The sequence below is a fragment of the Photinus pyralis genome, unplaced genomic scaffold (assembly GCF_008802855.1).
Source record: "Photinus pyralis isolate 1611_PpyrPB1 unplaced genomic scaffold, Ppyr1.3 Ppyr1.4_LG10, whole genome shotgun sequence".
NCBI classification, from domain to species: Eukaryota; Metazoa; Arthropoda; class Insecta; order Coleoptera; family Lampyridae; genus Photinus; species Photinus pyralis.
In genome coordinates this window covers 7,887,939-7,901,502 of record NW_022170250.1, presented here as the reverse complement: position 1 = coordinate 7,901,502, position 13,564 = coordinate 7,887,939, and the positions used below count along the sequence as shown (strand labels likewise).

Sequence of the window (13,564 nt, the reverse complement as noted above, 5' to 3'; positions counted from 1 at the left end):
ATTCCACACGTCACGCCCAGAATTACCTGAATAAATTAAATGATCAAAAAAAGTGATAATTAAATTAATTCAATCAAATCCGATAAGCCACGCGCGAAATAAATTCATCAATCTAATTCCGCGAAATTATTAAAAATTCCCAGAAGAAAAAGTAGTGGGGGTAAAGTCGATCCCTTCTACTGCTATTCCTTTATACATTTTGTTTCTTTTGTGAGCTCTCCGTTTTCTGTGTCATTTGTGTGTGCTTTCCATGTCTTATATCCGGGTTCGGGCACGGATATCAATCGCTCAAAAATTTTGTTTGGGAGTGTCCTATGCATCCATAATATTTTTTTTTAATTCGTGGCTCTGCATTTCACCACGAATTTCAAAAAATTTTGTCCGATAGCACAAAAATTTTGTTTGGGAGTGTCCTATGCATGCATAATATTTTTTTAATTCATGGCTCTGCATTTCACCACGAATTTTAAAAATTTTGGTTCGATAGTGCAAAAATTTGGTTTGGGGGTGTCATATGCCTCCATAATAATTTTTTTGAAATTCATGACTAAATTAAGGGTCATGAATTTCAGAAGATTTTGGCCCAATCGCTCAAAAATTTTGTTTGGGAGTGTCCTATGCACCCATAAAATTTTTTTTGAATTCATGGCTCTGCATTTCACCACGAATTTCAAAAAATGTTGGTCCAATAGTGCAAAAAATTGGTTTGGGGGTGTCCTATGCCTCCATAATAATTTTTTTGGAATTCATGACCAAATTAATGGTCATGAATTTCAGAAGATTTTGGTCCAATCGCTCAAAAATGTTGTTTGGGAGTGTCCTATGCGGCCATAATATATTTCTTTCATTCATGGCTCTGCATTTAACCATGAATTTCAAAAAATGTGGTTTGGGAGTGTCCTATGAGTCCAACAATCTTCTTCTTTGGCCAATTTGAAATGAATAATTTGTCATTTTATAAGAGTAGCGTGCGTTTTTCTCTCTCGCTCTTTTTTCACACGGATCAAATTACATTAATAAATCCGCCCATCAATTCTGCGAAATTATTCAAATAATAAAAAAAATCGGCCCCCAAAAAATCATCGACCACGAAACCTTGATTGACCCCGCGAAGAAAAAGTATTGCGGGTAAAGTGGATCCCTTCTACTGCTATTCCTTTATACATTTTGTTTCTTTTGTGAGCTCTCCGTTTTCTGTGTCATTTTTTGTGTGCTTTCCATGTTTTATAATATGTCGTATTGAGTCACAGTAGGTGCCGAAGGCGTGTTTCATATCACGTCCGTGTCCTGTACCTATTTGTTATGATTCTCCCCCCCCCCCCCATCTTCTTGCTACGCCATTGTGATCCTTCCCACATTTTGTATCAATCTTAAGATTCTTCAAAAATTAAAAAAATCAAAATAAAATATTTTCAAGTTCTAAAAATGACCACCAGGGGGCGTAACTGCCATCTTAAATTTTAAAATTGCATTTTCTTTAAATTTCGCATAATAAACTAAACATTCTTTTTTCACATTTTTAAAGAGAACCAGTTTATCTATCATTTTCGTAAAAACAAAAACTCAGTTATTTCAAAAACAAAGATGGCGTCGAGCGTTCAATTGTTTTTGTAATAATAACCTGCTTTAAATTCTTAACCGTTTGACCGATTTTAACAAATTTAGTATCGTTGAAAAGAGCATTCCTTGAGCAACTAGAAAATATAGTTAATTTAGTTGAATCCTTCTCCGCCAGGGGGCCAGTTTTGACACTATGATCCAAAATCCTAAAAAAAATAAATAAAATCAAATAAAATGATATGATATGACTTATTATGAAAAAGGAACGAGATTTTGAAAAACGGTTTTCACTGTCCTCTTTGGATATTATTTGGCTACTTTTTCATAAAGAAAAAGTCATATCACCCCATTTGATTTTTTTGATTTTTTTAGGATTTTGGGTCATAGTGTCAAAAGTAACCCCCTGGCGGAGAAGGATTCAACTAAATTAACTATATTTTGGTTGATTCTCATTGCCCAAGGAATGCTCTTTTCAACCATACCAAATTTATTAAAATCGGTCAAACCGAAGAAGTTAAAGCAGGTTATTGCAAAAACAATTGAACGCCCCACACCATCTTTGTTTTTGAGAGAACTGAGTTTTTGTTTTTACGAAAATGACAGATAAACTGATTCTCTTTAAAAATGTAAAAAATAAAACTATTTAGTTTATTATGCGAAATTAAAAGAAAATGAAATTTTAAAATTTAAAAATGTAGTTATGCCCTCTGTGCTCATTTTTAGAGCATGAAAATATTTTGCAGCGATTCGTCATGACCGATTTACCCAATAATTTTTTTACCCCCTAAGTCATATGACGTACGGTTCTCGAGATATGGCCGAGGAACAGTCTTATTGGGGCACCCGGTACATGACGCATTCTCGATCATTATTTTGCAAGACGATACACGCCATTGCTTACTTAACAATTTTGTCGACCATTTTTGGGATATACTGGCGCTGTGTTAAATCGAGCGAAGTTTTTTCTCGTTATTCTACTTCCAAGCTTCGCTGACGCTATTTGCGGATTTATTTTACAAGTTTTAAGGCCGCTTTGTGGTATGTAACAACAATTACGCACTCACTTTTACTTTGAAGAATCACTTTTAGGCTTTTTTTTCTTACTTCTGATGTACGATTTATTTCATTATTACCGGCAATCCGGTAATTGTGCTTTCGACATCGATATTTTTTGTTTATAAAAATTTTTTTGTTTATATTACTCTCATGTAGTGAATGCACCTGTATAACACGATGTATGGGAATAAAGTCAATTATTATTATTATCTCGAAGTGGAAACGTTGAATTTTGGATTTTCTCAATATTGCGAAAGGGAAATTAATTTGTGAAAGAGATTAGAAAGACACGAGCAGACTTTCTACCTTACCGGCAGAACTACCCGCCATTCCCTCTAGTGTACCGACTTTGTAGTTCAATGGTAGAGCGTTGGGCTATAAAGCCGGAGGTCGGGTGTTCGAACCTGGGCTGAGGTAAATTTTTTTTATCTGCGACAGAGATGCGAATTTCCTCAGACCAGTTTCGAGTATTCTGCCGGCTACTCCGAATTAGGTTTTCGTAATTCGTAAGGTAAATAAATAAAAATAAGGAACACCTAGTCTTCCATTTCCTGGGAGGTCTCTTGTAGAGCTATTCGGTGATGGACGCCTAGCCCCCCCTTACTTAAGTAACAATCACAAGTTTTAAAATGTAAACGGTTTGACCTTTCATCTGAGGACGGTTACTTTTCTGACCATCAACTGCAAAAATTCCTAGATAACCGACTACTCATTTGGTGATGAATTAAAAAGAGCAGTTGTTTCCTGTACCCCAACAGAAAATTGCCACCACATAATTAGCGATAATGTGGAAAAACACAACCCCGGCGTGGGAAATTTGTCATCGGTTGATCATTTTCCTAACGAAATCGAAAGGCGGAGAAGTACGTTCGGACGGACGAACAAAACGCAATTTCGCGCACGCAAAACGTCAACATGCGATTACGCTAATTACCCGAAGCGAAAAGAGCTCCTTTTGTGTTTGAAAACAAAAGCCTTTCCCATGCAACAATAACAATAATATAAGGCGAACCATTACCAGGAGGAAGTCCGTAATTGTACGCGTTTTTTGAGAAAAAATGAGTTTTAAAATGTGGGAAAGCGCGCGGTTTCGCGGACGAGACCGACACACCCACCCGACTGCACCTGTCGCCCTCGAACGCCTCTTGCACGAGCAAGTGTAACGGAATGGTCTGTCGTTGGCTTGGCCTCGGGCCTAACAGTAAATTAGGTTTTTTAGCTGCTCCGAAAAGTAATTTCACCCAAAAAAAAAGGCACGGAGGTTATGTAAGAAAAACATTCTTGGACGAAACCGGTTTTGGTCTAATAACTATTTCTAGTTCAGGTGTAAATTAATTAATGTTACGAATTAGACTTGAATGTATAGCGAATTCCATATTATTACGAGCCAATTGCAGATGCGCATACTGAACACGGAATTTCAATGTGTTTAGCTAATCTTCAAGGTTACATCGGCATAAGCGTGGGTGCCCAGATTCCTGACCGGATTCCTGGCTTCTAAGATTCCATCAGACATTTGAATTCAAACCTGGTTTCGAGCGGAGCTCCGAGTCTTAATGAAGAATTAAGGAAGAACTGGAACCATCTTGATCTGAAAGCTTCTCCCCAGACCAGCCCATCTCCAGCATCGGATTCTACCTTCGGGATCTCTGCTGTTAATCTTGGTCCACCGTGTAGTTCGATAGATGTCGCCTGAATACTCTACACAATATGAGAACACCCTCTATATTCCTTTATTCAACCATACAGACTGACAGACCGACAGACAGACAGACCTACAGACAGATAGACATCCCTATCTTGGACGCAGTGTATAAAGCGGTCGATGCTAGTCACCTGCTGATACGCAAAAGGCGTTCAAGGTTAATGGGCGGTCGATAACAAAGAGGCGGTCTATGGAAGATTGCGAAAGGTGGCCCTTCCCCTTTCGAGTATATACAGCGATCGATTCTAGTCACCGACTGATAGCAAAAAAGCGTTCGAAGTTAATCGGCGTTCGATACAAAAGAATCGGTGTATGAAAGATGCTAGAGCTGCAATCCCCCTCCCCTCCCCCCAATTTTTTGGGATTTCCAACAAGCGACAATGGACAATTACCTTAAAATAACAACTTTCTGCGTAAAACGCAATCTCCCCATTTGAATTAATGTGAGCGCTAAAGGGGTAATTCAGCAGCAAAAAATTATTCGCCCTACGGGGTCGGTGCGTTCGGAATCTGTAGCCGTCAGGGATGGGCACTTCTCGATTGATAGTCGTGCGGCGGCGAGACACTTTGAACCCGCCATGTGCTGTATTCGACCCTTCCCCTCCCATCACCGCGCCATAGAAGTAAAGGACGCCACAGCAAAAGACCGGGAGAGAGGCGTATCGACTTATTTTGTGAGTTGGCTTCGCAATTCAACTGCTCTTTCAAGCCGTTTGCCCCCCCCCCTTCAACTCTCAGTTGCTTATAAATGGCACCTTTTTAATATTTTGGCGTTTATTCGGAAATGCCGGTTTGCCATTTGGTAGACTTTCGAAAACTTTCCAAGAGCTTCCGAGGCTTTCCACGACTTTCCAAGAGCCTCCAAAACTTTCCAAGTCTTTCAAACACTTTGAAGACTATCAAAATCTTTCCAAAACTTTCCAAGATTTTCAAGACTGAAGACTTTCAAAAACTTTCCAAGACTTTCCCAGATTTTCAAGACTTTCTCAGACCTTCCAAGACCTTCCAAGACTTTCCAAGACCTTCAAAGACTTTTCATTTTCCAAGACTTTCTAAGGTTTTCAAAGACTTCAAGATTTTCCAAGATTATGCAAAACTTTGCAAAACGTCCCAAGACTTTCCAAATTTTCCAAAAGTTTCCAAATTTTCCAAGGCTTTCAAAGACTTTGCAAGACTTTCAAAAACTTTCCAAGCCTTTCCACGACTTTGCAAGACTTCCCTAGACCTTCCCAGACTTTCCGACACTTTCCAAGTCCTTCCAAGACTTTCCAAAACTTTCTAAGACTTTCCAAAACTTTTCAAGACTTTCCAAAACTTTTCAAGACTATGCAAGACTTTCCAAGGCTTTCAAAGACTTTCAAAAACTTTCCAAGACTTAAAACTTTCAAAAACTTTCCAAGACTTTCCAAGACCTTCCCAGGCTTTCCGAGACTTTCCGAGACTTTCCGAGACCTTCCAAGACTTTCTGAGACTTTACGAGACTTTCCAAGACCTTCTACGACGTTCCAAGGCCTTCCAAGAGTTCTAAGACTTTCCAAGACCTTCCACGATCTTCCAAGACCTTTCAACGCATTCCAAGACTTTCCAAAATTTTCAAGACTTTCCAAGGCTTCCCGAGACTTTGCAAAACTTTCCGAGACCTTCCGAAACTGTCCAAGACTTTCAAGACTTTCCAAAACTTTCCAAGACTTAGGACTTTCAAAAACTTTCCAAGCCTTTCCAAGACTTTCCAAGACCTTCTCAAACCTTCCCAGGCTTTCCGAGACCTTACAAGACTTTCCGAGACTTTCTGAGACTTTACGAGACTTTCCACGACCTTCTAAGACGTTCCAAGGCCTTCCAAGAGTTCTAAGACTTTCCAAGGGCTTCCAAGACTTTCCAAAACTTCCAAAGACTTTTCAAGATTTTCCAAGATTATGCAAAACTTTGCAAAACGTCCCAAGACTTTCCAAATTTTCCAAGACTTTCAAAAACTTTCCAAGCCTTTCCACAACTTTGCAAGACTTTCCAAGACTTTCCCAGGCTTTCCGAGACTTTTCAAAACTTTCTAAGACTTACCAAAACTTTCCAAGATTTTCAAAGACTTTCAAGACTTCTCACGACTTTGCAAGCCTTTCCAAGGCCTTCCCAGACCTTCCGAGACCCTCCAAGAACCTTCCAAGACTTTCGGAGACTTTCCAAGACTTTGTAAGACTTTCCAAGCCTTTCACAGACTTTCAAAAACTTTCCAAGCTTTTCCAAGACCTTCCAAAACTTTCCAAGACTTTCAAGACTTTGAAGACTTTCCAAGACTTAAGACTTTCAAAAACTTTCCAAGCCTTTTCAAGACTTCCAAGGCTTCGCGAGACTTTCCGAGACTTTCTGAGACTTTACGAGAGTTTCCAAGACCTTCTAAGACGTTCCAAGGCCTTCCAAGAGTTCCAAGACTTTCCGAGACTTTCCAAGACCTTTCAAGGCCTTCCAAGACTTTCCAAGATTTTCAAGACTTTCCAAGGCTTCGCGAGACTTTCCGAGACATTCCCAGGCTTTCCGAGACTTTCCAAGACTTTCCAAGATTTTCAAAGACTTTCCAAGACTTTCCAAGACTTTCCATGACTTTCAAAGATTTTCAAGACTTTCAAAGACTTTTCAAGACTTTCAAAGACTTTTCAAGACTTTCAAAGACTTTTCAAGACTTTCAAAGACTTTTCAAGACTTTCCACGACTTTGCAAGACTTTCCAAGGCCTTCCCAGACTTTCCGAGACCTTCCAAGAACCTTCCAAGACTCTGAGACTTTCCAAGACCTTTCAAGACTTTCCAAAACTATCTAAGACTTTCCAAAACTTTTCAAGACTTTCCAAGACTTTGTAAGACTATGCAAGACTTTCCAAGCCTTTCACAGACTTTCAAAAACTTTACAAGCTTTTCCAAGACCTTCCAAAACTTTCCAAGACTTAGACTTTCAAAAACTTTCCAAGCCCTTTCAAAACTTTCTCAGGCTTTCCGGGACTTTCCGAGACCTTCCAAGAACCTTCCAAGACTTTCCGAGACTTTCCAAGACCTTTCAAGGCCTTCCAAGACTTTCCAAGATTTTCAAGACTTTCCAAGGCTTCGCAAGACTTTCCGAGACTTTACGAGACTTTCCAAGACCTTCTAAGACGTTCCAAGGCCTTCCAAGAGTTCCAAGACTTTCCAAGATTTTCAAGACTTTCCAAGGGTTCGCGAGACTTTGCGAGACTTTCCGATACCTTTCGAGACTTTCCAAGACCTTCTAAAACGTTCCAAGTCCTTCCAAGAGTTTCCAAGACTTTCCAAAACCTTCAAAGACCTTTCAAGACCTTCCAATACTTCCAAGGCTTTCCAAGACCTTCCCAAGCTTTCCGAGACTTTCCGAGACCTTCCAAGACTTTCGGAGACTTTCCAAGACCTTCCAAGATCTTCCAAGACCTATCAACGCTTTCCAAGACTTTCCACGATTTTCAAGATTTTCCAAGACTTTCTAAGACTTTGAAGACTTTTCAATATTTTGCAAGACTATGCAAAACTTTGCAAATCGTCCCAAGACTTTCCAAGATTTTCAAGACTTTCAAAGACCTTCCCAGACTTTCCGAGACTTTCCAAGACGTTCCAAGACTTTCAAGGCTTACCAAGACCTTCCCAGGTTTTCCGAGACTTTCCGAGACCTTCCAAGAACTTTCCAATACTTTCCGAGACTTTCCAAGACCTTCCAAGATCTTTCAAGAGCGTTCAAGGCCTTACAAGACTTTCCAAGATTTTCAAGACTTTCAAAGGCTTCGCGAAACTTTCCGAGACATTCCGAGACTTTCCAAGACCCTCTAAGACGTTCCAAGTCCTTCCAAGAGTTTCCAAGACTTTTCAAGACCTTCCGAAACTTTCTGAGACTTGCCGAGACCTTCCAAGACCTTCTAAGACGTTCCAAGGCCTTCAAAGAATTTCAAAAGCTTTCAGGGCTTTCCAAGACCTTCCGAGGCTTTCCGAGACCTTCCAAGAACCTTCCAATACTTTCCGAGACTTTCCAAGACGTTCCAAGATCTTCCAAGACCTTTCAAGGCCTTCCAAGACTTTCCAAGATTTTCAAGACTTTCAAGACTTTCCGAGACTTTCGGAGACTTTCCGAGACTTTCCAAGTCTTCTAAGACGTTCCAAGGCCTTCCAAGAGTATCCAAGACTTTCCAAGACTTTCAAAACTTACAAAACTTTCAAGACTGATTGATCGCGCGGAAGGCTCTAAAAGTTCTGTGGGATAACGTAGCATCGGGCGGTTAGGAAAGTAGAGACCGGTGAAACGCGCTCCCAGAAAAGGACTTCTCCTTCCCTGGGGGGTATTCCATACTTCCCTGGCCACCCGGTGTTACGTTTTACCCTAATATTTTGGAAGCCTTCCGTGCTTTAATAATCATTTCTTAAGAGACACCCGTTTGGAGCAAGTGCCGTCGTATTTCCCCAAAAATGAGCATCATACCCCTCCAGGAAAAGAAAGATCGATGGCATTTCGTCACAACTGATTGGCAGCGCGGAGGGGGAAACGTAGCACCGGGGAGTCTGGGGGGCATGGAATGAGAAACCGATGGCATTTCGACACAACTGATTGATAGCGCAGAAGACCCTTCAAACTTCTGGGGGAAAACTAGCCATCGATGAAACACGCTCCTTTCCTGAGGAATATTACCCAGACCCCTCGGTGTTACGTTTTCCCCTAATAGTTTTAAAACCTTTCGCACTCTAATGACCATGTTTGGGGAAAACGTCGCACCTGAGGGGTTTAATAATCTGGGGATTATTTACGAAATAAGAACAGAGTTGGTTTGTTTCATTTGAATTTGTATTCAGTGTTTATGTTTTTCCTTTAAGATTTGTTTGTAAATGCGTAATTCTTGTTTAAATATTATCGCTTTGTAATTATTCAATTTAGATAAGGTGCTAGAAGTAAGAGACATCTAGTCAAATTTGCGTGATTTATAAAAGGTGACATCTGGTCGTTTGCGATAAGAAGTTCTATTGTTAGACGAAATCTTCACGTTGGAGAAGTGGAGACGTTCCATCATGATTGGGGATTTATTTGACAATTCTTAAGGAGTTTATTTTATGGTGGAAATGGTGTTTCTTTAAATACTAGACAACAAGAAAACGAAACTGCTAGTTTCGCGACGGTTGAAGAGCGTGTACATTTGATTGCTGCGCTAGCTGTAGAGATTCTAACGCAAACTGGCGGTTCTAAGTTAACGGACCCTCAGAATTCACCTGGATGCGTGTACACTCGGATTAAAATTATTTAAATAACTGTCTGTACGCGTTTTAATTAAAGCGCAAATTATCGCTTAAAACCGGTCGTCATTCGATATTATTAAAGTAATTGCGATCACCTTGAAGGGACCCGCGCTCACCGACCATAAACCTCTTATTACGTACCTGATGGCCGCGCAATAATGTAAGCTTTCGATCGGGAAAAATCTCGTAATCTTCTTGTGATTCTCGTCGACGTTCTCCAGAAGTATTCCGTTCGACCACACGCTCAGCCAACTGTCGATGCCTCTCGCCCCGATGCCGCCCTCGTCGGGGTACAGCTCCTGCAGCGGCTCCTGGATTCCCTGCAGACCGTCCTTGGTCTGTTGCGGAACCGAGCTACCCAAATACAGGACGCGACAACGGCAGATCGGCGTCGATTCGGTCATCGTTCCTTCAGTCAACAGCTAGTAATGCCCATTGTATCTGCAACAAAAAAACCGATACTGGAGCAATTGGACGAAAGTAAAACGTCACAACAATATATACAGGGCGTTTGTACCGTTCGACGTTACGGACGAGTACGTTCCCGTGTTTGCGCGATGAGAAAGCAGAAAAATGGGCGGCCGGCTGATGCCATTTATTATTAAATCGAAAAAGGGACACCGTTAATCTGTTAACTGTTCATTTCGTTCCGTACGAGCGACTTATATAAGTGAATTGCCGGATTTGTTGAAAACGTAACGTCTATCAATTACCATTTAAAGTGCAAGACACGTGTAATGGTTTTTTAAGTGCAATTTTACATTCCTCAACTTTCTACTTGAAAACTTTCAATGTCTATATAAAGACTAACGCCTGAATTGGGGGCGAGGGGGATAAACGCCAACCTAGAAAATAAATAGGATTTGACGCGGCCACAAAAAAAAACTGAACGGTTTTGTCACCCTTGGTGAACCAAAACTATGGTGAATTTAGTGGCACCGAAGTCACGTGATCTTAGTGCGTTGATTTCGTTAATTCTGTATACAAGGTGTTTAAGTTTGAGGTGTAAAAATCGGGTACCTACTAGAAGTGACCAAGTTTTTCGAATTAACCGTGGTGGACATTAAAATGCCGAATCTGCAATTAAACTTTGAAAATTTGAACAAACGTTATTTGCTTCGATTTCGCCAATAGATATGTCTCGTCCAGTCGATTCATTTTGCCTGTGAGAGTACTTTCCCCCTCGAGATATTCGCTCTTAAAGTTTTGACATCGCCATCAATAGATGTATTTCCTCCAGACGTCTCAATCGCCGTTTGTGAGTACCCTCTTCCGAAAATCGGTTCTGGAGATATAAAGGAATATACCCGATTACTATAAGGGGTCGAGGAGGACTACGGTTGGTAAAAATTAATTCCTTTCGTTGAGACCTTTCATTAGAGCACCATGAAGGATAAAACTAGTTCCACTCCCCCACCCCTCCAACCCCTTTTTTGATAAACGGTCAGAAAGAAGAGCGGTAGTTAGTAGAAAACCGTTCCTTTCGTTGAGACCTTTAATTAGAATACCATGAAGGGTAGAACGTATGCCCCCTCCCCTTCATCCCCATTTCCAAAAGTTTTACTTGGCATCACTAAAGGCATTCGTATACAAAATCGGGTGTACCGGGTGACCCAATAAGACTGTTCCTTGGCCATATCTCGAGAACCGTTCGTCATATGACTTAAGGGGTAAATGGGCCATGAAGAATCCCTGAAAAATGACCAACAGAGGGCGTAACTGCCATCTCAAATTTTAAAATTGCATTTTCTTTCGATTTCGTATAAACTAAAAAATTTTTAAAGAGAACCAGTTTATCTATCATTTTCGTAAAAACAAAAACTCGGTTATTTTAAAAACAAAGATGGCGTGGGGCGTTCAATTGTTTTTGCATTAACTTGCTTTAATTTCTTAACCGTTTGACCGATTTTAACAAATTTGGTATGATTGAAAAGAGCATTCCTTGGGCAATAAGAATCAACCAAAATATAGTTAAGTTAGTTGAATCCTTCTCCGCCAGGGGGGTAGCTTTGACACTATAACCCAAAATCTTTTTTAAAATGCCGATTTCTAACCAAGAAGCATTTAATATGCTGGCGATATATTTTGAGTATTTTCAAAATGCAACCATCGCTGCCCACATCTTCTATTTGCGTTATCCAAATCGACCACGAACCATCGCCGCCAGCATATTAAATACTTCTTGCTTATAAATCTGGATTTTAGAAAAGATTACAAATTCAAAAAACTGCACTTTCTGAATGTAAACACAGCCGAATAATTTACAAATTACGGCTGTTATTATTTTATAATGCATCGCGTTTCATTTGTTTAATTTTCCAAGGCCTACCTAAAAGTGCAGGGTCTTTTTCCAAACAATCTTTCGCGCCATCGACAAATACCGGAAATACGTCAAATAAGATACAATTTAAGCATTTTAATTAATTAATTAATTAATAAAATTAATTAATTAATAAAATTAATCTCATTTTCCCAATCTTTGAGGTTAGGAACGAGATTTTGAAAAATGGTTTTCACTAGCCTCCTTGGGTGTTATTTGGCTATTTTTTCATAAAGAAAAAGTCATCTCATTCCATTTGATTTTTTTGATTTTTTTAGGATTTTAGATCATAGTATCAAAACTAGCCCCCTGGCGGAGAAGGATTCAACCTCGGATTCAACTAAATCAACCACATTGGTGATTGATTCTCGTTGCCCAAGGAATGCTCTTTTCAAAGATACCAAATTTGTTACAATCGGTCAAACCGTTAAGAAGTTAAAGGAGGTTATTACAAAAACAACTGAACGCCCCACGCCATCTTTGTTTTTGAAATAACTGAGTTTTTGTTTTTACGAAAATGATTCTTTTTAAAAATGTGAAAAAATAATGTTTAGTTTATTATGCGAAATTTAAAGAAAATGCAATTTTAAAATTTAAAATGGCAGTTACGCCCTCTGGTGGTCATTTTTAGAACTTGAAAATATTTTCCAGCGATTCTTCATAACCGATTTACCCAATAATTTTACCCCTACATCATACGACGAACGATGGCCGAGGAACAGTCTTATTGGGTCACCCGGTACCTCGCCCGGTACTATCAAAATCAACATTTCAGGAAATAATTCATGCCCCCCCCCCCTCCCCAACTTAAGACAGCGTAATTTGATGCCCGTGTGGAACACCTTCAAGGTAAAGGCTACCTATTGCAAACAATTTCAGGACTCTGGGACCATTCGCCTAAAAGTGGTTCAAAACCGGAAAAAGGGGTCCGGACAGACCGACGGGCGGACAAAATGTAAACAAATTAGTTCAAAAATTATAGCGCAAAGAAATAGAAATTACAAGAAGAGAGGATGGCAGAAATTCAAATGAAGCTAGAATTAGCCGAGCGAACGTCATTAGAAGATTTTCCACGTTTGAGGAATGTGGCTTTAATGGACCAATAAATTTTATTATCTTGACTTATTTACCAGATCGTTACGTAATTAGTTATTCTATGGTGATTGGATGTGCATAGGCTATATCCTTTCCTTGGATTTCGGCGAGGTTATAATTTTGCAACTGAGGGGGCCTCAGACAAATAGAGCCCGAGACTACGTAATAAAGCCTTTGGAATTGTGACCAAGAATTCTATCTACCTCGAGATCTACCCATACTTAGAATAAGGTCGGGATGGGATTTTTTCAGAGTAATCCAGCGTTTTTCCAGCCGCTTACGGGCAAGCCTCGGAAAGCACAATAAAAGCTGTAGAATCGACTAGGGAATTTTAGGAAAACACTAAAACTATAGAAAGTACTTATGGGATGTTCTAAGGCTTCGGCAATTGTGGTCGCAGATTTAAATGGTCAGATTCTTAAAAAAACGCGAAAACACTCAGCGAGAGTGAGCCGATATTATGGCGAACTCGTCTTCGGCTCGCTCGGCAATCGCGAGCCCATGTAAAGATGCACCCTTAGATCGCCCAATTCCTGCTATGCGATTTTTTTCTTATTAA

General features: G+C 39.9%; 1 protein-coding gene across 1 annotated transcript in view; it reads right to left on the bottom strand.

Annotated features, from left to right (window-relative positions):
* LOC116161480 overlaps positions 1 to 13,564 on the bottom strand; it is a 33,003-nt gene that overhangs the window by 13,967 nt on the left and 5,472 nt on the right. The window contains exon 2 of the mRNA XM_031474834.1: positions 9,732 to 10,031. Within this exon, the coding sequence (XP_031330694.1) occupies positions 9,732 to 9,994 (263 nt within the window). The 5' untranslated portion in view covers positions 9,995 to 10,031. The remainder of the gene's footprint in view (positions 1 to 9,731; positions 10,032 to 13,564) is intronic.